This window comes from Rhipicephalus sanguineus, unplaced genomic scaffold (assembly GCF_013339695.2).
Source record: "Rhipicephalus sanguineus isolate Rsan-2018 unplaced genomic scaffold, BIME_Rsan_1.4 Seq12198, whole genome shotgun sequence".
NCBI lineage: Eukaryota > Metazoa > Arthropoda > Arachnida > Ixodida > Ixodidae > Rhipicephalus > Rhipicephalus sanguineus.
Window position 1 is genome coordinate 14,247 of NW_023614509.1, and position 21,405 is coordinate 35,651.

Here is a 21,405-nt window from a genome sequence, read left to right on the forward strand (position 1 = left end):
TTTTGTTTGGGAGCTGCAAACGAGTTTCCAGCAGGGTTTCGGCCCTCTCCTTGCGGACGACGCTCGTGAATGTGGCGAGGAACCTGGTGCGAAAAATGCCCGATGTTGTCAGGTTTCGCTCTTGGTTCTCAAACCAGGTCCGAGCGGTGTATTCGAACGCGGAGTAGACGTGCCGTAGCTTGTCCTCACTGGTCCAAGTATTGAAGACTGCGACGCGGTCGTACGCTTCAAGCCAGCTTTCTGGGTCTTCAAATGACGATCCGCGGAACGTTGCGGCTCCCTGCGTAGTTGTAGCACGACTGTCGCGGACGATGGCATAGGGGCTGTCATCGTTGCCGCCGTCATGGTCATTGCCTTTGTCTTCCGGGTCTTATCAAGTAGAAGCCCGTACTCTGGTGCTAGACCTCGTTGTCTGCGGCTGGCTCGCTGGTTGGGGTTGGTGTCGACGTCCTCTTTGCGACTTGGACTGGATTCATGGCTTGACGGGGGGCGTCCGGAACATGAACGAACACCACCTCCACCAGATGTCACGTGGGTCGTGACGTCGACGAAGGTAGCAGTCGAGTCGGCGTGTCCAAGATGAAACTTTTTATTCGGCCGAGCTTGTGGCCGAGAAACGGAAAGGAAAACTACAGCAATACACACTGTACACAGGGAGCGGCGAACACAACGTCGACCGTCGATAAAACTGAACATCGGTGGGATGCGCAGTCTTTCATACATCACGCATCGAACTTTCTAGCGTTATCACTGATGGTTGCGCCAGCTCTGGAATAATCTTGACTATTCGCGTCATGTGCGCAATCTTGACAAAATGATCTACGACAATTTGGAATGTTCCCAGACATTCTAGCGCGGCCCGCGCAAGACAGTGATCACACGTGCACCGGACCAGTTACACAAACATAGTAAAAGAAGTGCATGTGGCAATATGTTGGCCATAATAAGCGCGTCTCCACAGCACTTCTAATGGCTAAATCAAGGGTCACCTTTGTAGAAAGTTACGCTACCCCGACTCGAGCTTCTGGGAGCGGTGCTTGCAACTACATTAGCGACGTTCCTGATTAAGTTCCTGAAGACATTTGAACAGAATATGGCCGTGAACTTCTGGACCGATTCTACCGTATTGCTGCCTTGGATCCGAGGAGCGCCATCGCAATGGCACGTTTGTTGGCAATATAGTGTCAGAAATTCAACGTATACGTTGAAGCGTCGCCATTGAGTTTTGTCAAAGCTACGTAGCTTTGACAAAACTCAATGGCGACGCTGTCCTGGAAGTGATAACCCCACAGATTACCTTACACGGGGCACATTGTTCCAACTACTGAGCCGCGACAAGTTGTGGTGGCGGCAAGATCTACCCTGGTTAAGAAAGGATGAAGAAACGTGGCCGACGAACACGCTGAATACAGAGTGTGGTGAAACAGGCGTCAGCGAGTAAACGTCGTGCAAGTCCTACATATCAAAACATATGGGCTGATTTTGGACCTGAGAATTCTCAAGCCTTACAGGAGTGCTGCGAATTACAGCATGGATCTTTATATTTATTAAGAATTGTAGAAACGCACGCTGGCAAGCGAAATCATCGTGCATAGCAGATAAAGACATGAACAAGGCTGAAGACTATTGGATAAAAGTTGTACAAGAAGAAGTATACTTGAAAGAGATTAACGAACTCAACGGTCGAGTGTCAAGATGCTTCATCCTTTTCTGGATGCGGAAAGGCAGCTGCGTATAAGAGGCAGGCTACAGTTAACACAAGAAACAGAAAAACCTCCTGTTCTCTTACCTCCGCATCTTGACTTCACTAAACTCGTTCGTGACTGTCATCAGCGCGTTCTTCACGCTTACTGAAGTTAGAACTTTTGGATACCATGTGGCCTACAGGTCGTGCAGCAAGTTGTTGGTGGATGCAACACATGTGCGATGTACAGAGCCAAACCAACGAGCGCCCCTGAGGCACCGTTACCGCGAGAAAGAGTGTGTCACTCCGATCCTTTTCAGACTGTGGGAATAGATTTCACCGGACCGCTGTACGTGAAAGCGGACAATGTATCTTCAAAGAGTTTCACAGCACTGTTCACCTGCGCCGTCAAAAGAGCTCTACACTTAGAATTGATCTCCAAAGTACTAGCAGACAGCTTCATGCTTGTTTTTCGAAGGTTCACCTCCGGTCGTGGATTACCTGGTGTTGTATATACGGACAACGCAAAAGCCTTCAAGAAGACTTCAAAGAAACTCACTTTGTAAAGGCATTTCTTGACGGCACTAGGCGACGATGAACAACAGCGACAGTCAAGACGGATCGTGGACTCTCAGCACGAGGGGCATGATCTCAGAGAAGAGACAAAGAGGACGACCCGCAGAGTTCGAACGCTTCGCTACAACTACCCCGGGTACAAAAAGGGGTCCGCCTGGCGACCTAACAGCTTGTCGCTATGAGCGGGTCATGGTACGGCTTCAGGCGCTCCACGTTCACAATGTCGCGCCATCGACGGCACATGTCCGCAGATGGTTCAATGAGTTCAATCAGGTAGTTGACCGGGTATGTGCGTTCATGACACGATAGGGGCCTTCATACTTGTGTAGTAGTTTTGAAGAGACGCCAGTTGCAGTGGTAGGGATCGAGAACTATACGAGCGCTACAGGGAGGAATGTTGGCTCAGAAGTGGTTGTGTCACCGCGAATGCTCCTCTGCCGCTCTTGGCCATGTGCAGCAAAGGTATTGACAAGTTCGCGACACTCTTCAGCAAGTCTGGCTGTGGCAGAAATAGGCGCGCACTCAGATCGCTCCGGCTTGTATGGAAGGATTGTGTCGATTGTGTGCGACGAGTGCCTGCCATAATGTAAGAAAACGGGGGACACCCAGAAGTGCTCTGAGGGACGGTATTGTAGGCGTAGGTGACGAAGGGCAGAATGGCATCCCAATTTGTGTGATCAGCGGCGACGTACAACGAGAGCATGCCGCCAAGCGTGTGGTTAAAGCGTTCGGTGAGGCCATTCGTCCGCGAGTGGTAAGCAGTAGTTTTGCGGTGAACAACGTTGCACTCTTTGAGGATGGCTTCGACGACTTCCGACAAGAAGACACGGCCTCCATCGCGGAGCAGCTGCTGGGGTGGACGGTAGCGCAGAATGAATCGGTGTAGCAGGAAGCAGGAAGGAGGCAACATCGCGTGCTGTAGCCGCTGGGAGGGCGGCAGTTACAGCGTATCGCATAAGGTGGTCTACAGCGACGATGGCCCAGCGGTTACCAGCAGACGTCAGAGGAAGTGGCCCATACAAATCGATGCCAACGCGCCCAGGCGGCCGATCAGGGCAAGGTAAAGGTTGCAGACCTGCTGGTGACAGGTGTGTTGAAGTTTTGCGGCGCTGACAATCGATGCAGGAGCGAACGAACTTCTGCACGTAGCGGTATACATCCCTAGCCAGAAGTACCGTTGGCGAATGTGGTGGTAACTTTTTGATGCTCCAGAGTGCCCACACTGCGGATCAGCGTGGAACGATTCACATATGTCAGAACGCAGACTGCGGGGTATCACTAGTAGCCACTGGCGGCCGTCGGCATTGTAATTGCATCTGTGAAGGAGGTCGTCGCGAATGGCGAAATGGTGGGCTTGACGACGCAACACGCGAGTGGATGGTGTTGCCGATGATCGGTGAGCAAGTTTATCAGTGAAGCGATCTATTGATTTTTGTCCTGTTCGGTAGCGATGGTGTGAATGTCGATGGAAGAAATGGCATTGTGAGACACTGAGCTGTGGGTATTGTCGTCAGGCAAGGGGGAGCGCGAGAGTGCGTCGGCGTCAGCATGCTGGCGTCCGTTGCAGTACAGCACGCGGATATTGTAGTCCTGTAGGCGAAGCGCCCAGCGGGCGAGGCGGCCTGAGGGATACTATAATGACGACAACCAGCATAGTGCATGATGGTCGGTGACATCAAATGGGCGACCATACAAAGTAGGTCGGAACATCGTAAGGGCTCAGATGATCGCCAAGCATTCCTTTTCGGTGACGGTGTAATCGGTCTTGGCTTTAGTAAGTGTACGACTTGCATATGCAACGACATATTCAGGGAACCCTGGTTTGCGCTACGCAAGAGCAGTGCCAAGGCCAACACCGCCGGCGTCTGAGTGTACCTCTGTAGGGGCCGTAGGGTCGTAGTGGCGCAGTATGGGAGGCGACGTCAACAAAGGACGGAGCTTTGCGAAAGCGTCGTCGCACTCTGACGACCACGAATGGAGGGGCCCGCTACTTCCGAGGAGCTTCGTCAGCAGCGATATGATAGCTGCGAAGTTTCGAATGAAGCGCCAAAAGTAGGAACACAGTCCTACTAAATCGCGCAATGCTTTGACGGATGTAGGTTTGGGGAATTCAGTCACGGCCCGAAGCTTGGCTGGATCGGGAAGAATTCCGTCCTTGGACACGACGTAGCCGAGTATTGTGAGCTGCCGTGCTGCAAATCGGCCCTTCTTTAGATTCAATTGCAGACAGGCGTCGCTCAAACGCGTCAAAACATGCCGCGGGTGTTGAAGATGCATCGAGAAGTCCGGAGCGAAAACGACGACGTCGTCGAGGTATCACAAGCGCGTGTGCCATTTAAGGTTGTGCAGAACGGTATCCATCATGCGCTCAAAGGTGGCGGGCGCATTACACCAGCCCAAACCAACGTGTATAGAACTTGTTTCTAGAAAAGTAGTTCTAGAAACGTTGGCGCATGACGTTGAATTCGTAGAAGCCGTTGGGCATGCCAAAGGCGGTTTTCGGTCGAGCGTCATCAGCCATAAGTATTTGCCAGTACGCTGAGCGCAAATCGACAGATGAAAAGACTTCTGCTCCTTGCAGGCTGTCAATGGCTTCATCTATTCGCGGTAGTGGATACACGTCCTTACGAGTGATCTTGTTGAGTCTTCGGTAGTCCACACAGAACCGTCCTTCGCAACAAGAATGACAGGAGACGCCCAGGGGCTGTTAGAGGGTCGAATAACGTCGCGTCGAAGCATATCGTCGACTTGTTCGTTGATTACATGGCGTTCTGTGGGAGATACGCGATATGGACGTTGTTGCAGTGGCGGTTGGGTGCCAGTGTCGATGCGATGCGTAATGGCGGACATGCGGCCAAGAAAAGTTTGAGCAACACCGAAAGAAGAGCGAAATTGTTCCAACAGGTCCAGAAGCTGGGAACGCTGAACCTGCGTAAGGTTGTCAGCTATGGAGGAACCAAACACGTCAGCGGGTGATGAACCAGACGTCGAAACAGCACTGAGCGTACTGGAACTGGGGCAGTGCGTGTCATCGGGTTCGTCCATAACTTGTACGTCTTCGAGGGGTTTCACGCTGCCGAGACATTCCCCTCACACCAACGTAACGCTGTACGGGGATGGGTTGATAACAAAAATAGAAGTGCTGTCCTGAGTGACTTGCAAGGTCGCGAAAGGCACCAGCAAGCCTTTCCTCGTGCAAACACGGTCAGATGGCGAGGAGTGCAACGATGTTGAAGAGACTGACGCAGTAGACTGACACTGCCGTTGACGAGTTTGCAGGCACTTTGGTGTCGTCTTTGACGTGTACCTTGCTCGCAGCCGATGGACTGTCTGCCGGCGTCAAATCAGAGAATGGTGAGAGCTCTATTTCGGCTGGTGCCCAATGAATTACAGCGTCGTGGCGGGAGAGAAAATCCCATACTAAGAAGAGGTCATACGAACATGCAGGAATTATGATCAATTCGACGGCACACAGAGCATCCTGAATAATGACGCGGGCTGCATGTGCACACCGCTGTAGGGTCAATACTTTCGGCGCTGGCTGTACGGAGGCAGAGCCCATAAAATGGCGTCGTCACTTTTCGCAGTAATCGGCTAAGCTTTGCGTCCATAACGGATACGGCGGCTCCAGTGTCGATAAGGGCAGATGCGCGAACACCGTCCACAAACACGTCTGTCACGCATAAGAATGGAAGCTTGAGCGAGCTGGTATGCGTTCATCTTGGTTGAACAGCGCTCACGAAACGACAACGAGGTAAAAGAGCGTCTGTCCTGTGTTTTTTTACTTCGTCTTCGTTTCGTGAGTGCTGTTTCAACCAAGATGAACGTCTATCATGTTCGATGGGCTTCGCTGAGGGCTTTCGCAGTTCGATAGCGTCGCAGCCCTTGCCTCGTGGACTGCGACTAGTTTTCCTGGTCGCGTGGGACTGGACGTGGCCGCATCGGTGACAGTGAGCGGTGTCGTGGTGACGGTGAACGGGTGGTAGATGGAGCTGGGCGAGACGTTGGTGACAGAGGTGTAGGTGCCTCGTAATCTGGGCGGTTCAACTGGCTAGTGGCAGGCGACGGGACTCTAGGCGGCTGCACGGGATTGCAATAACGCACCACGTGGCCCGCGTAATCGCATGCAAAGCATATGGGGCGGTTGTCAGGTGTGCGCCATCGGTTCTCTGGGGCAGGGCCCGCCCATGGTGCAGGACGTGACTGACGGGGCGGCAATCGATATGACTGCATGGTGGGCTGTAGTCGTGGCCTATATGTATGACGTCGGCGTAGGTTGCCGGTACATCCGCTTCGAAGGACTGAGGTCGAGCGGCGGCTTCGGCGTAACTCTGTGGGGCAGCCGTAATATTGTCACGCCCGCTTCTTGTTTTATTTTTATTTATTCGGGTTTAACAAGCAAGGACGGTTCGCAACGCTCGACGCTGACCGCACCGCAGTGTTCGAGAAGCTACGCGATTGTTCACTTTGTTCGCGAGATCATTTTGTTAAGATTGCGCGCAGGACGCCAACAGCCTAGATTATTCCAGAGCTTGCGTGACCACCAGTGATAAGACTGGAAAGTTCGATGCGTGATGTATAGAAGATGACGCGTACCAGCCATGAGCAGTTTTTCGATGGCCGATGCTATGTTCGCCACTAGTATCAGTATACGCTGCGTATCAGTGTACTGCTGTAGTTTGACTTTCAGTTTCTCGGCCACAAGTTCGTCCAAATAAAGAGTTTCATCTCGGACACGCTGACTGCTGCCTTTGTCGACGTCACGACCACGTGACAATGTAATCATTATCTCTCTCAACTGGTGTGGTTTTTCAACACAAGGACCAGCTTCCGGGAACTAGTTTTGAAGAAGAGAGGGGACAAAGCGGCAGCCGTGAGCTGCCGCTTTGTCCCCTCCCTTTTTTTAAAACCCACCAGCCCACCTCCTCCAATGAGGTGGGCAGCAACTGGCAGGACGCGCAGTAGCTTTTCGGGGGGGCATGCGGGCCCTTCGGAGTCCGGGGTAGCTAGTAACAGGGAAAACAACCAGGAGGACGCTTTGACAGGTAGTACTGACAGGACGTGCGCGTATAAACGCGCACGTCCTGTCCTCTTTCTGTGGTCCCTGTCTTTTCAGCGCTATGGCTTCAATGAACGTAACAAACCAACTAGCCCAAAACTCTGTCCTCTTAGTACTGTGAAAAACTAGAAAAGTAAAAGAAAGAAGGTGAAGGCGCGTTTGCAATTAGTTACATAAACATGCAGGGTGGCAGAAAAAGGCAAAATGGTTAGAGATTGAGGAACAGTTAAACAAAGATCAAATAGGTGTTTATGCGGTTACAGAAACACACCTTAGAGACTTTGAAGAGCCACCACATATTGACAATTATGTTTGGGAAGGGCGCAACAGGATCACATCAGACAGGAAAGGTGGGGTGTAGGAATATATTAATTCACTGCGGCGCCAAATGGGTTAGAGTGAAACAGACGTGTTCAGCGCACCTCTGGGTTTACGGCACAGTAGGTGGAAAGAAAACGTGGCTAGGGGTAGCCTACTTGTGGATGGGGAATAACTGCAGAGAAAAGAATCGGGAGATAGTGGATTGCATAAGTACGGATATTAAGAAAGTTGGTAGTGGGGCCGAAATCATCCTTCTAGGGGACATGAATGCCCACACACATGACCTTGATGGATATTCAGACACCAATGGGAAGTTATTGCTAGATTTCTGCGAGCAACATAGTCTTGAGATAGTTAACACGGGGCCTAAATGCACTTGTGTTCGTGTGGTTCAGTCTTCGTCCTGAAAGTGGTGCACAATAAGTAACAGTGATGGGCAGATCACGTGGGAAGTCTGAAACAATCAATCGAGTATTGATTATTGTCTCATGACTGAAGATTTCAAGAGGACCCGTGCCTGCCCTCTGTGGTAAGAGGCATGCGAGGCCCTACGTCACCTGTGCGACGGGAGTGGTCTACGAAATTCTGCTCTCCCGTGGAAGGGTTTACATCGGCCAGACCGGCCGATGCGTAAACGATTGAGCGAGGGAGGGAGCATGCTCTTTCCATAAAGAATAATCTTCTGGCACATTTGCCCATGCACTGCAGTGCTTGTGGTTTTGAGGAAAGATTTGCCAATATATCACTATTCTAGGTAGCATAGGTAGAAGGAGGTGAATAGAATTCTAGGTAGAAGGAGGTGATTGAGCGAGAGATGCTAGAAGCATAGCTCATCCGAAAGAACAAAAGATATCTGTATTAGCGATACGTCGGTGGTACTGCATTCAGCTGAATTTGATTTTTTTGACAGGTTTCTGAACTAGCATGTGCATTGAGAGCGGCCAATTGTTGGATGTGACGCATGATGTGTTATTGCGCATGTGTAGCATGGTATACATATATATATATATTGCGGTGGATTTGCAAGAATAAAGTTAGTTGCGAGTTGACGCTCTTTCCTTTCGCCTTTTCTTCTCGGTGGTTTGCTTCGTCGGAGTTTTCTTGAAACAAATGAGAATAGACGAGGAAGGGATTAAAAGCTTGGGTAGTGATCATAAATGAATAATATTACAAATGGGATATAAAACTGGAAATGAGAGCATAGAATCAAGGTCTGGCAGCTTGTATTTCAATGACAAACAAATAACAAACATAGCTGCAAGAGTCGAGAAAGAAGTATGCAAGATACCAGGCAAGGACTGGGAGTATAATGAGCTGTTGATCAAGGAGCTAGGGAAAGAAAACTATTTGTTGAAAAGGAAAGATGAAGCCAGAAAGTTGGTGGAACAAGGAAATCCAGGAAGCGATCGAGAAGCGACGCGAAGCATCACGGGAGCATAGAAAGGCAAAAAAGGAGAAGCGGGCCACAGGACGAAGTCAACAGAATATGGGAAATATATAGAGAGAAAAAATCCAGGGTACAGAAATTGGTCGAGGCAAAAATTAAAGGTGGAAAGTGAACGCTGGGTGACAGAGATTCACGAAAAAAGGAGGCCACGCCTAGGATATTTTGGAGCCACCTAAAGGCGCTAGGTAGGAAGGAGGAAATCAATTGGAAGGGTATGAAGCGCTACGTTACATCCGAAAGATAACAGCCGATTCGTTTAAAAAGGTCACCCAGGGGATTCCCCCGGTGAGTAAAAGTACGCAAAGGAGTGCAACCGACGAAGATGTAGTACTAGAGAATTTCAATTCGAAGAAGGCCGAAGGAAAAATTCCAAAGCGCACTGCCGCAGGTTTAGATGGGATTCCTGTTAGCCTCATTAATGAACTAGGACATAACACTAAAGAGGCACTGCTGAAAGTCGTAGAAAAATGCTTACAGGAGAGGGAAATACCAGACAGTTGGCGAAAAAGTAGAATGAACTTAATCTATAAAAGCAAGGGAGAAAAACATAAGATTGACTCGTATAGGTCGCTAATCATTACATTGGTACTAAACAGGTTGGTGATGCAGGCAGCAAAATTAACAATAGACACGTGGGCGCTTGTCCGTGTCTTATGTGTCTTCTACGTTCCTGTCTTAACATTTGCGCCATCAATTGAAGTTCAGGTGTAATGGATCCAGGGCTTGCGTTTGGGAATTAAGTGGTGTGCATGAGGTCAGAATTACAATCAGGAGTGGATGTGAATCAAAGGACTGTGGGACGCCTCGCGTTGGGTGCTCACGGGAAGACGACAAATGAGGCTGTAAAGGGCGATATGGGATGGGCAGGTTTTGAGGCGAGGGAAGCTCAGAGCAAATTAAGGTTCGAAGAAAGGCTAAGGAATATGAAGGAGAGTAGATGGGCAGAGAAGGTGTTCTGTTATTTGTATAGGAAGAGTGTGGACACACAGTGGAGAAAAAGAACTAGGAGGCTCAATAGTAAATATACGACTGGTAGTGTAAGCAATATGTCAACAAAGAGCGTTAAGCAAGAAGTCCGAGAGGCGGAGAGGATTTACTGGACGGAGAAGAAAACATTTTCTTCTGTCATGCTGAAAAGAAGATTGCTTCGGCATAACTCATGTCCTTTCTCTTCCTTTTTAGTCCCTAAATAATCCTGCACTGTTAACTTTCTTGAAGCCTACCTGTTTTATCACATCTGCCACCATTCAGCACACACATTTGCATACAACGCAGGTGCAGCAGACCGAGAGATGACAATTCGCAGCAGGCGGATGGAAACTGAAGGGGCTGCTCGTGGCGCAGCGCACTGTTGCGCCACCTGTAGGTGCTGTATGTTTCACATTGCTTTATGTTTCAAAATGCAAGTTCCTGCATCACCTTATTTTTTAACCATTATTGCCAAACTTTGAACACAGGGCTTTCAGCTTCTTCACAAACGTTCACTGTGATGTACATGGAGAAATTTATGCACAATGAATAGTGGTAGGCTGAGAGCCACTTGCCAATAGCCACATTGTTTGTCATAACTGGAGCAGCCAGTTTGGTCATTTTCTTATGGTCAGATCTTAGAAGAGGAAGGTTTCTTTTCACTCAGCAATTGCTGCATGACAGTGCCATTCAGTTGCATCAGTGTAGTCAGCTTCCAAATACTTTTGAATGCATGCTTTCAAGCATGTGTGACTATAATGGGTACACATTTTGCTTCTTTTTACTGAATGGTAAGTTTTTTAAGGGGGCAAATATGTCGCAATTCAAGTGTGTAAGAAAAGAGACATGACCTAAAATAAACAAAAACTGTCTGTCCTTTTACTGTGGTGGTAGTGACGTTCCTAAAAGCATGCACTCACTGAGGTGCGTTTCTTTAAAGTGAGATCATGAATAAAATTAGACTGATAAGTTATTGTTTGAGAACTCCAATGATGTTAATTTCACCATCATAGGTTTAATTATAGCCTAGAAAATTGAGGTAAAATTTTAATTCTTAATTCTATAAAGGCAGGACATGCAAACACGGACACAAGAAAGACGTCGGGACACCACAAATGCCAACTAAGAACTGAAGAGACGCACAACGGCTGAAAAGAAAGAAGGCACAAAAACTTATCTGCGCATGCCCATGCAATAGGCGAACCTATCAATCCGGCACGCGTGGGGGTCTATGTGGAAGATAACTGTTAAGGCATTTGATTTCATCTGTATGCAAGGTAATCGACGGTTGGCTCACGCATGCGCTACCACTATTCTCGATATGCCATGCTTCAATCATCAGGCGTGTTTCTTCATTTCTATGCCGGTACAACACTGTGCATTGATCGAATTTTGGCGTGCACTTACAATCTGCAATTTTGGCGTGCCCTTGCAATTTGCAGAACTGCTTAACCTCTTTGAGTTTTCTAGACCCTTTTCGTATGCGTAATTCTCAGGCGCTAGTTCAGTTCCTCTCAGAGGAGAACCCCGGCTGTTGTAAAGCTTTTAGTATGGATATTGAAGACCTTTATTACTCGTTGCTGCATGAGGACTTGTTAAAATGTGTTAATGAATGTATTAACGAACAAGAGCAATGAGACAGTTTTCACCCATAAATGTGGTGTTTCTACCGGGGCTTTTCTAGAAATTTTTTGCGTGTATTTAAAGTCGACTCTGGTAGGTTGGAAGGAAGGTGTTTATGTGCAGAAATGAGGGATATGTATTGGTTCTAAGGTTGCTCCGGTTCTTAGTGATTTATACCTTAGCAAGATTGACAAACTTTTGGAAGGCGCCTGCAGTAATTCGGTTATTAAGGTTTTTCGTTATGTGGACGATTACTTGATTTTTTGTAGTGGTGAGGACTTTGAAACGATAGTAACCTCAGTGAGCGAAAAATTTGAATTGAATGGAGGAGGGCTGAGCTTTACTAAAGAGGTGCCTCAGAATAATGGAATACAGTTTCTAGACATTTCCTTAACGTTTCAGAAGAACCACGTGTGCTGGCAGTATTCTTCTAGATCTTCAAAACCGCTGTCAAATTTTTCGTTGAAGCACTCGAAGGTTGTAAAAAACGGCATCGCAATGTTTTGCCTGAAGTCAGCCCTCACCAAGTCGTGTGAGCACAAAATGAGTGATAGCTTTAACGCACAGATTACGCGTCTTTTAGGTGTAGGTTATCCCCATGATACAGTGGCCAATGTCGCTGAGTGTTTAAAGAAATCCATTATGTTAAGTCCGAGCATGGTTGCAGAAAGCGATAGGAAGAAACTTGTCGTAGGTATACCGTACATTCACGGCGTATCTCACAGGCTAAAGAAAGTAGGAAGTAGATACGGCGTTAATGTTGTTTTCACGGCTGCCAATAAGCTAGGTAAGATTTGTACCGCTGCGCAGAGGAAGAATGAGCGAGTAAAAGACAACAAGCGGACCGATATTTGTTTCGTAAAACACACCAAAAAATTCACTGATTGCCGTACGAGTGTGGTGTATAAGGTCCCGTTCAGCTGCGGCCGCTTCTACGTAGGACAGACGGGCCGCTGCATTAGGCAGAGATTATTGGAACATAAAAGATCGCTAACCGGAGGCTCACCTTCTAATCTATCTTTACATTGTCGAGATTGTAAGTGCACGCTGAAATTTGATGAATGCGCAGTGTTGTACCGGCATAGAAATGAAGAAACGCGCCTGATGATTGAAGCATGGCATATCGAGAATAGTGGTAGCGCATGGGTGAGCCAACCATCTCAGTAAGGTAAAAAGTTGGGCGAGTTGGTGTTGGTTCATGATAAAGAGAAGGGCGCGATAATACGGTACACAAAGAAGAAGATGGACACGGAACGACGCGCTACTAGCAACTGAAAAAAATTTATTCAGGAAAGACATATTTATACCATTATGCAATCATATCTAACCCAACAAGTCGACAAAAAACTAAAAACCTTGCGCTCAGCCTGCTTATGTCAAGTGACGTTCTAGAAAGGCTATCTCTCCCACCTAAAAACTGATAGAGGGGTGACTGATGCAATCCAGCCCCTCCCTCTGGATGACGAAGGCCTCTACGATCTCCCTCTGCACGGAACTCCTGTGCTTGTAGATTACTGTCATCTGATCAAAAGAAGGCTTGCAGCTACTTTGATCACACCCCTTGCAGTGCAGCGCCAGATGGGTGAACAGCCTTCCTATTAATGAACTGTTGTGCTCTTGCAGACGCACTTTAAGGCATCTACCGGTCTGCCCGCTGTGTGCCTTGCCGCACGACAGTGGTATTCTGTACACCACACCACTTGCGCAAGGAACAAACTGCCTTCCATGCTTTCACAGCAATGTGAAAAAGAGGATGTGCCATCAAGCATGGAAGGCAGTTTGTCGGCCATTGCCACTGACGGCAATATCGAGTCAGCTGGAAGAGCCACCGCTTACACTGGCTCATCTTCTGATTGGCCGAGGGCCAGTCTCCATTCCTGATCATGGAGATGGAGCCTAGTTCGACCAAACATGAACCCCAAAGATGTTGGAGACGAAGAAGATTCAACAAAAGGCCATAATGATTTAGACGGGTCTCTCTTACTATTTTCATTCCTAAAAAGGCATCTCCTCGTGGCAAGAGTTGCGCTTTTCGTTTTGTGACAGGGTAGTTACATGAGAAAACTTTTTTTTTCTCTTTCATGTCCCTTTAACACACGTTACGCACAGAAGACAGTGCCACTTCATTAGCATCTTTCCGGATAAAAAAAAAATGCCAGGCCTGCGCAGGACACGCAGCACAGTCACAGCGAAAGCTGGGAGCAAGCGATCAAAGTCAACTCACATCCATAGGCATTGAGCAGCTCCTCTGCAGTGGGTGCCCTGTCTTGGTCCTCAGTCTCGTGGGGTGTGGGCAAGCAAATGCCGTAGGTGGACTCCAACACGTGCCTCGGGATCAGGCTGGCCACGTGAATGAGTCAAGGGCTGATACGCTGCATCCCTTGAAGACAGACAATTACAACTACAGTATGACCAAGTTGGTAAAATCAGTGACTGACTTCCTTATATAAAAACTTCATTACAATGGCATTTGGCCCCTTCAGCAATGTAGGCAAACTGTGAAAAAAATTGCGTATGTGTTGCACCCTAAAAATTCCCAGTCAAGCTTTAACAAAAAAAAAAAAGTGCAGCCCTTACATGAGTTTTTAGATCAATTAGAACGTACAGACAAGAAAGCCAAGGAAAGTATAGGGGATGTTATTTGTAGCAATTATGATGTAAATGTGAAGAAAGTAAAGTCGACGAAAAGATAACTTGCGGCTGGCAGGGACCGAACCTGCGACCTTCGAATAAAGCGTTCGATGCTCTACCACTGAGCTACAGCGGTGGTCATCCTCCCGTCCACTTTATGGGGCATATATGTGCATTTAAACCCAGGAGTGTTAGTCAGCACCGTTAGTAGCCATGACGGCGAGTGTGGAACACTCTGCCTGCTGGCATCACGAAGCACGTGATGTTTTTACAAGCTCGCAGCTGACCAATAATCCCTCGCATACTACATGAAGGCATCCAGTCTGCCAGAACGAGACCTTCGCTATGAATGAACAAAAGGGAAGGATTTATTTTTCTTTGCTAGGCACCAATGTCTAGATTTTTCAACTTGAAGAAAACAGTGGAACTTTTTTCAGCCATATTTGTGATGGTCGGAAAAACGCTGGGTGATTTGGCATGAAATGACCCCTCTTGGTAAGCTTCCTTACAAGAACACCACTGCATTGCAGCAAAGTTTTCATTTAGAAACCTGCATTTTGCCACACTTCTTTGGCCCTTGCTAGGTTTCGGTGCTCCAAATTCATCGGTCAGGATGATGGTGAAATTGATGCCACTGCTGACAGTGGCAAACCATTCAGCAAGAAGTGTGGCACAAAATTGCAAGAACACCGACAGCAAACATAAAGTCACAGTTGCTCTGGCAGCAAGTGGAATGGCATGTGACAGCGCTGGACAGTAGGTCAATCGAAATGGCTTCGATCAATGCTGTTTGAGAGCTGCAATCGCGGCAAAAAGTAGAAACAAGATCTGGTGGCAATGTGTTTCAGCGTGCAAAATTTATTGGTGCTACAAAGGCATCCAAATTCATGTCAGAAAAATCTGCCAATGACTGTAATTACTATGATGAGCTCCCAGTTGCTGGGTTTTGTTGGTTCTTGCGTACATTTTAGTGGTCTCATTCCCGCTTGGCTCTGCGACTGTTCTGGTTCTTACGTCACATTTTTTTGTTGAAATGACTTTACCATATTTGACAGTAATGTCTGCAGTGCCTGTTTCATTGGCCCTTGCACAGTTTCAGAGACTCAAGTGGCTGCGATAACGCGGTGAAGGATATGAGGTTGACGGGAGGAACGTGGTCCGTCATCTGGTCAATGGGCAAGATTCCGTGGACAACCATCTCAGCCTTGTTGCTCACGAAATTGGGGAAAACCAGGCCGGGACAGTCGCAAAGGCACAGTTCATCGTCCAGGTTCAACGTCTGCACAGAGACAAAATCAGCCTATGGTAAAAAGAATGTGTCGTGCAGTTTTTTATTCTGCAGCCAGCAAGCAGGCCAAGAAATGGATTCCCCTTCCAAGTACTGCACCTGGAAATGCTTGGTCTTGCCTGGTGTGGTGGACACGGAGACCTTCTTGCTGCGGACGAGTGCGTTGATGGTTGAACTCTTGCCCACATTGGGGTAGCCCACCTGTACGCAAACAACAACACTGGCTCCTCACACAGTCAACATAAACAGAAAATGGGCAGTAGGTGCACAAACAGAGTAAGGCAGGCAAATATAGAGAGGAAAAGATGCCTGGCCACATCTGCAAGTTATCCATTATAATTCATTAACAATGAATTCTCACAAGCATTGTGCCAATCATCCCTGATGCACTGTTTTAAGCTGCTGCTAAGGATCCCTTGCATTGTAGGCAAGAAGCATTGAAAGATGGGCGAGTTTGTATCTTGACACAAAGAAACAAGTGAGACAGACTTACAAATGGGTTTACTGAAACCAGCTGGACAGCTTTGTGTTAACAACGTAACCAAAAAAGCTGGTGAAAGTTTGTAACCTAGAAAGCCAAAAGAAAAAAGAACAGGGAGAGCCAACAGGGGAAATAATTACGTGCCTTGCTGAGTCATCAAGTGCCCTTAATTAAAGTGTCAGAAATCGTCTACAGCTCAGACCAGTTATAATGCAACCCCTTGTGGCTGTGTTCCCATTCTGCACCACACCGAAGACAGTCTACGTTGACAGCTTAAAAAGCAGCCTCGAGCTCCAGTCATCCGAGTAATAGAATGCATCTGCATGACGTCTGTGCAACTTGACGCCACCTCATGTCCACAACAGAAAAACCGAATTGTTATCTCTTTAACTGCCTTTGTGTTCGAATCAATGAAAAGCTGAACATGGCTTACATTAAGCGCATGGAAGGTGTCTACCTGTGGGCAGACAACCATACCGGCAAGGTCCGAGCTATTCCACTCAGCTGTCATCTTGAGTGGACAGCAAAGTAGCTTGCATCATACTGGTCTTCGATGCTGTCTCTACTGTCTATTTTGACGGTTACGCGAGAAACAGGATTAGTTTTTTCCGTTTAGCTGCCTGTTCAGCCATCTACCAAGAGTACTGGACCATACCCTATATATAGTACAGCACCAGCTATAACATACTGTTTCCCAACTTCCATTTACCATCCCGTAAAACTCCACTGTTCAACTGCCTGAGATATAGAACCGGTTACAATGCGGAAGCCGGAAAATGCTGCAGACAAGCAATCTAGCAAGTGCGTTGCTCAACGGAGGTGCGCTGACCTGCGCTTCCTGTGTGTGCATGTTTCTCAGTTCTTTCGTGTCACCTTCGCACAGTTTATAGTTGTCTGCTGAATAGCCCAACAACGTGTCCTATAAAAGGGTGTGAACTTGAGCTTGTTGGCTTGGCTTCATAGCAGGGAACAGCGCAGATACACGGGACAAGAGAGGCTGACAGGACTTGGCGCTGGCTAACAACACGAGCGTTTATTTCGTAAGTGCACAAATATATACGCTTCTTGGGAAAAGGGGAATTGGGAGGCTTTCCCCCCCTCTCTCTCTTTTGTTTATTTCCCTTTTCCCAAGAAGCGTATATATTTGTGCACTTACGAAATAAACGCTCGTGTTGTTAGCCAGCGCCAAGTCCTGTCAGCCTCTCTTGTCTCGTGTATCTGCGCTGTTCCCTGCTATGAAGGAACGTGTCCTGCTTCACACTAGTACAAAGGATGTGAAGTGAATAGACGAGTGTCAAGCGCATCGGGCGAGTAAGTGACACGACAGCCGAGTCTCCGGGCGGACAAGTCCCGTCAGGTTTATTGGCAGCCCTTATTATTCAATCCAGTACACACCGCGCTGCCATCTGTCAGTACTCTTGTACACTACATAAATCATACAGCCATCTAGTGGTACTGCCAAGCACTACATCCCCCCCACGGTAAACTAGAACCAAACACATGCACCAAAACTCATGGTCCGAAAGAAAACAATGTTCACAGGTCGAGTCTTTTCGGCGTGCGGATCCTCCTGCCATACTGCGACCGTGAGTCACGTGGCGTGGAAGCAGAACCCTGAGGTTCCTCTGCAGTGGAGGTGCTTTCCCGAGGCGACGTGGTTTGCTGGTCTTGTGCTGCTTGGTCAGCTCCAGGTGTTGTAGTCGTCTCGGGCTGACCCGCCACTGGAGTTCCAGGAGGGTTGGCAGTGGGGGTTCCCGTCGTTGGCACCAGGTGCATCCGGTTACGCTGAAGTACACCTGTTGGAGTCTCCACCACGTAAGAGCACGGGCGTTGAGCTGGCCCTAAGACGGTTGCTGGGGAGTTGACATCTCGCACCCAAACCCGCTCTCCGGCCTGAAGAGGCCGCAAGGTGTGGGCTGCATGCCTTCGGTTGAAGTTTGATGCTTGGCGCCTCCGGTTGTCTTGGTCACGTTGAGTGATTGTGACCGAAGGAGGCCAGGCTGGCTCCAGCAGGTGCGACGTCTTCGGCAGCCAGGTTTGTAGGCGCCTACCCATGAGCAGCTGAGCAGGACTCACTCCATTTACTCCAGGTGTGTCCCGGTATGCCAAAAGTGCCAAGTAGGGATCATCCGCCTCCGCAGCAGGTCTTTGACTGTCCTCACCATCCTTTCCACCTCCCCATTAGACTGTGGAAAATGGGGGCTGCTGGTGACGTGGCAGAAGCCGTAGGACTTGGCGAAGGCGGAGAATTCTTTCGCAGCAAACTGAGGGCCTTTTTTAGCGCGCACAAAAGACGGAGGACACAGAAAGAAGGTACAAAACGAGAGCTTATGCGCTCGTTTTGTACCTTCTTTCTGTGTCCTCTGTCTTTTGTGCGCGCTAAAAAGTTTCAACATGAATTCGTACCAACTCGCCCAGCTCTCAGTTTTACTGAAACTGAGGGCCGTTGTCGGTGCGCACCAGTCTTGGAATCCCATGGCGTGCGAAAACACTCTTGACGGCGTTGATGACCGCAAGTGCTGTGGTTGAATGCAGACTGATGACTTCCGGGAAACGTGACCGGTAATCCACCAGAAGGACAAAGTCTTGGCTGTTGAAATGAAAAAGATCGATGCCGACCTCTTCCCAGGGCCGACTTGGAGTGGTTGAGGGCAGCATAGGCTCCGAGCGCTGCACCCTGGTTTCGGCACACGTGCGGCAGTTAGACACCAGTTTTTCTATCTGGTTGTTGATGCCCGGCCACCACACCGACTCCCGAGCTAAAGCTTTGCATCGGTTGATGCCTTGATGCCCGTCATGGAGAAGCTCCAGCATGTGGCGCTGAAGAGCAGACGGCACGAGGATGCGGGACCCTTTCAGAAGCAGTCCCTCGCAGACGCTGAGGTCTCCTTGGTACTGCCAGTACCTCTTCACATGGAGAGGCAAGTGGGACTGCCGAGGCCAGCCGTTGGCGCAGTACTGAAGCAGCAGGCTGCACTCGCCGTCGTTGGCTTGGGCCTGGCGCAGGTGCTCGAGCTGCGACGAGACGATGTCTGGGAAGGAGCGGATGACCTCTTGGGAAAAGAGCTCTACTTGGTTCACCCGGTTGGATGAAGGGGAGTCCAGCGGTGTGCGCGAAAGCGTATAGGCTGTTGCCAGCAGCTTCCCCGGTACGTAGAGTACTTGGTACTGGAAACGCATGAGCTTCAAGCGAAACCGTTGGATCCGTGGTGGCAGTAGGTCAACATCCATGGAACCAAAGAGCGCCACTAACGGTTGATGGTCCGTCTCGAGGAATAACTGGAGTCCACGGACGTATTCCTCGAACCTTTGCAGCGCCCAGCTGGCCGCCAAAGCTTCTTTTTCTGTTTGGCTGTACCGGCGCTCTGTGCATGTGAGGGAGCGCGATGCGAAGGCGACGGCTCGACGCTCACCTGACGGCTGTTCTTGGAGAAGTACTGCCCCGAGACCATAGGAGCTGGCGTCAGCTGAGATCGTGGTCTTGTACGTGGTGTTGTAGCGAGCCACGCAGAGGTTTGAGCACAGTAGCTTCTTCAGTTTGGAGAAGGCAGACTGCTGCGCCGGGCCCCAAGTCCAGGCAGAGTTCTTGAGTAGCAGTGCTAGGATCAGTGCAGTTACCTCCGAAACGTGTGGTAAGAAGCGTCCGATGTGGTTCACGAGGCCTAGCAGGCGACGGACCCCTGCGACATCTTCGGGTGGATGCATGGCTCGGATCGCTGCAACCTTGTCTGGGTCTGGAGAAATCCCTTCCGCGCTGACCATGACGCCAAGGAACTTGACACTCGAAGTCGCAAACGAGCATTTCTTGCGGTTGAGCGTGACTCCTGCCTTTGCTAGCCGGTCCATGACTTGTCGGAGACGGCGGTCATGCTCGGAGCGTGTCTTCCCAAAGACGAGAATGTCGTCAATCATGTTCACCACACCCGCTTGGCCTTCGAGGATCCGGGACATCTGCCGCTGGAAATATTCCGGTGCAGACGTGATCCCAAACGGCAGCCGGAGAAAACAATAGCGTCCAAACGGGGTTATAAATGTGGTCAATTCTTGGGACTCTGGGGACAGCTTGACCTGGTGGAAGCTTGACGTGGCGTCTAGCTTGGAGAAAACTGTAGCCTCTCCAAGCAATCCGAGACATTGTTCCACTGTAGGGAGCACGTGACGCTCTCGAAGAATCACCTTATTGAGGCGAGTCAAGTCCATGCACAGCCGATAGCCGCCCGAGACCTTGGGGACGACAACCAACCCAGCACACCAGTCAGTGGGTGCGTCCACTCGACGAATCACGCCCTCCGCTTCTAGCTTGTCTAGCTCAGCCTTGACGACGTCGCGGAGAGGGAGTGGAATGCGCCGGGGTACGCTTAACGAGAAGGCGTAGCATTGGGTTGCAGCCTGATAGTGTAGGCTTTGGGGAGCGTCCCAAGTCCTCGGAAGAGACCGGGATCGAAACAATAGTCGCCAGTGGGCTGTGAAGTCCTCGCACTTCATCGACAAACATGCAGACGCCCAAGGCTTGGATTGCCGGAAGCCTAGCAGCGGGACCGTCTTGGTTGCTAGGACGTAGAGAAGCTGCTTGGTTGTCTTTCCGTGCCACGACAGGGTAGCGACGTAAGTGCCTATGACCGGCACAATGTTGTTGCCTGGGCCTTTCAGCTCGCTCTTGGGTCTTGAAGCTTCGACGGGACGCCGGAAAACGTACTGGGTACAACTGAAACTTCGGTGGCGGAGTCCACCTTGAAAGAAAGTGGGCGGCCATCGACGAGTACCTCGACGAACTTCGCGTTCGGGCGCTCTCCCGCAACTGCATGCAACTCGATGGAGCTGGGCAAAGGCTTCCGTGTGTGCTTCCCATTTACGCGCTTCTTTTTGCGGCACACGTTCTCGAAATGACCACTCTTGTGACAAAAGTTGCACGACGCACTGAGAGCGGGACAGTCGGCGCGAGGGTGTGACGCTCGTCCGCAGAATGGGCACAGCTGTTGCGTTGTCTTATCAGCTGGCGCTTGCTTTCCCTTGGGAAGGCAAGCGGCGTCGACGCCGAACGAAGATGCCTCTGCCGAGTCACGAGCTCTGCGCTCATTACCTGCGTCTTTGCGCTGACGAACGTATGTCAGCGCTTCATGCAGCGTCATTTTCGGGTTCCGACAGAGCTTGTCCGAGAGTTCGCGGTTGAGCAGGCTCACGAGAAAACGGTCTCGGACGAGCCGCTCTTCGACCTCGGGCGACGGATAGTTGCAGGACTTGACCATTGTCCGGAGCGCCGTAAGAAATGCGTCGGCCGTTTCACCTGGTTGCTGCGTACGGTGGTGGAAGCGCGCTGACTCGTACA

The 21,405-nt window shown here is 49.5% G+C and overlaps 1 protein-coding gene across 1 annotated transcript in view; it reads right to left on the minus strand.

Moving 5' to 3' along the window:
- Positions 1 to 1,690: 1,690 nt before the first annotated feature.
- LOC119376478 (large subunit GTPase 1 homolog) overlaps positions 1,691 to 21,405 on the minus strand; it is an 81,970-nt gene continuing 62,255 nt past the window's right edge. The window contains exons 3-7 of the mRNA XM_037646289.2: positions 15,698 to 15,799; positions 15,446 to 15,589; positions 13,904 to 14,027; positions 13,516 to 13,575; positions 1,691 to 1,728 (exon numbers count right to left, since the gene is read on the minus strand). Coding sequence (XP_037502217.1) covers positions 1,691 to 1,728; positions 13,516 to 13,575; positions 13,904 to 14,027; positions 15,446 to 15,589; positions 15,698 to 15,799 — 468 coding nt within the window. The remainder of the gene's footprint in view (positions 1,729 to 13,515; positions 13,576 to 13,903; positions 14,028 to 15,445; positions 15,590 to 15,697; positions 15,800 to 21,405) is intronic.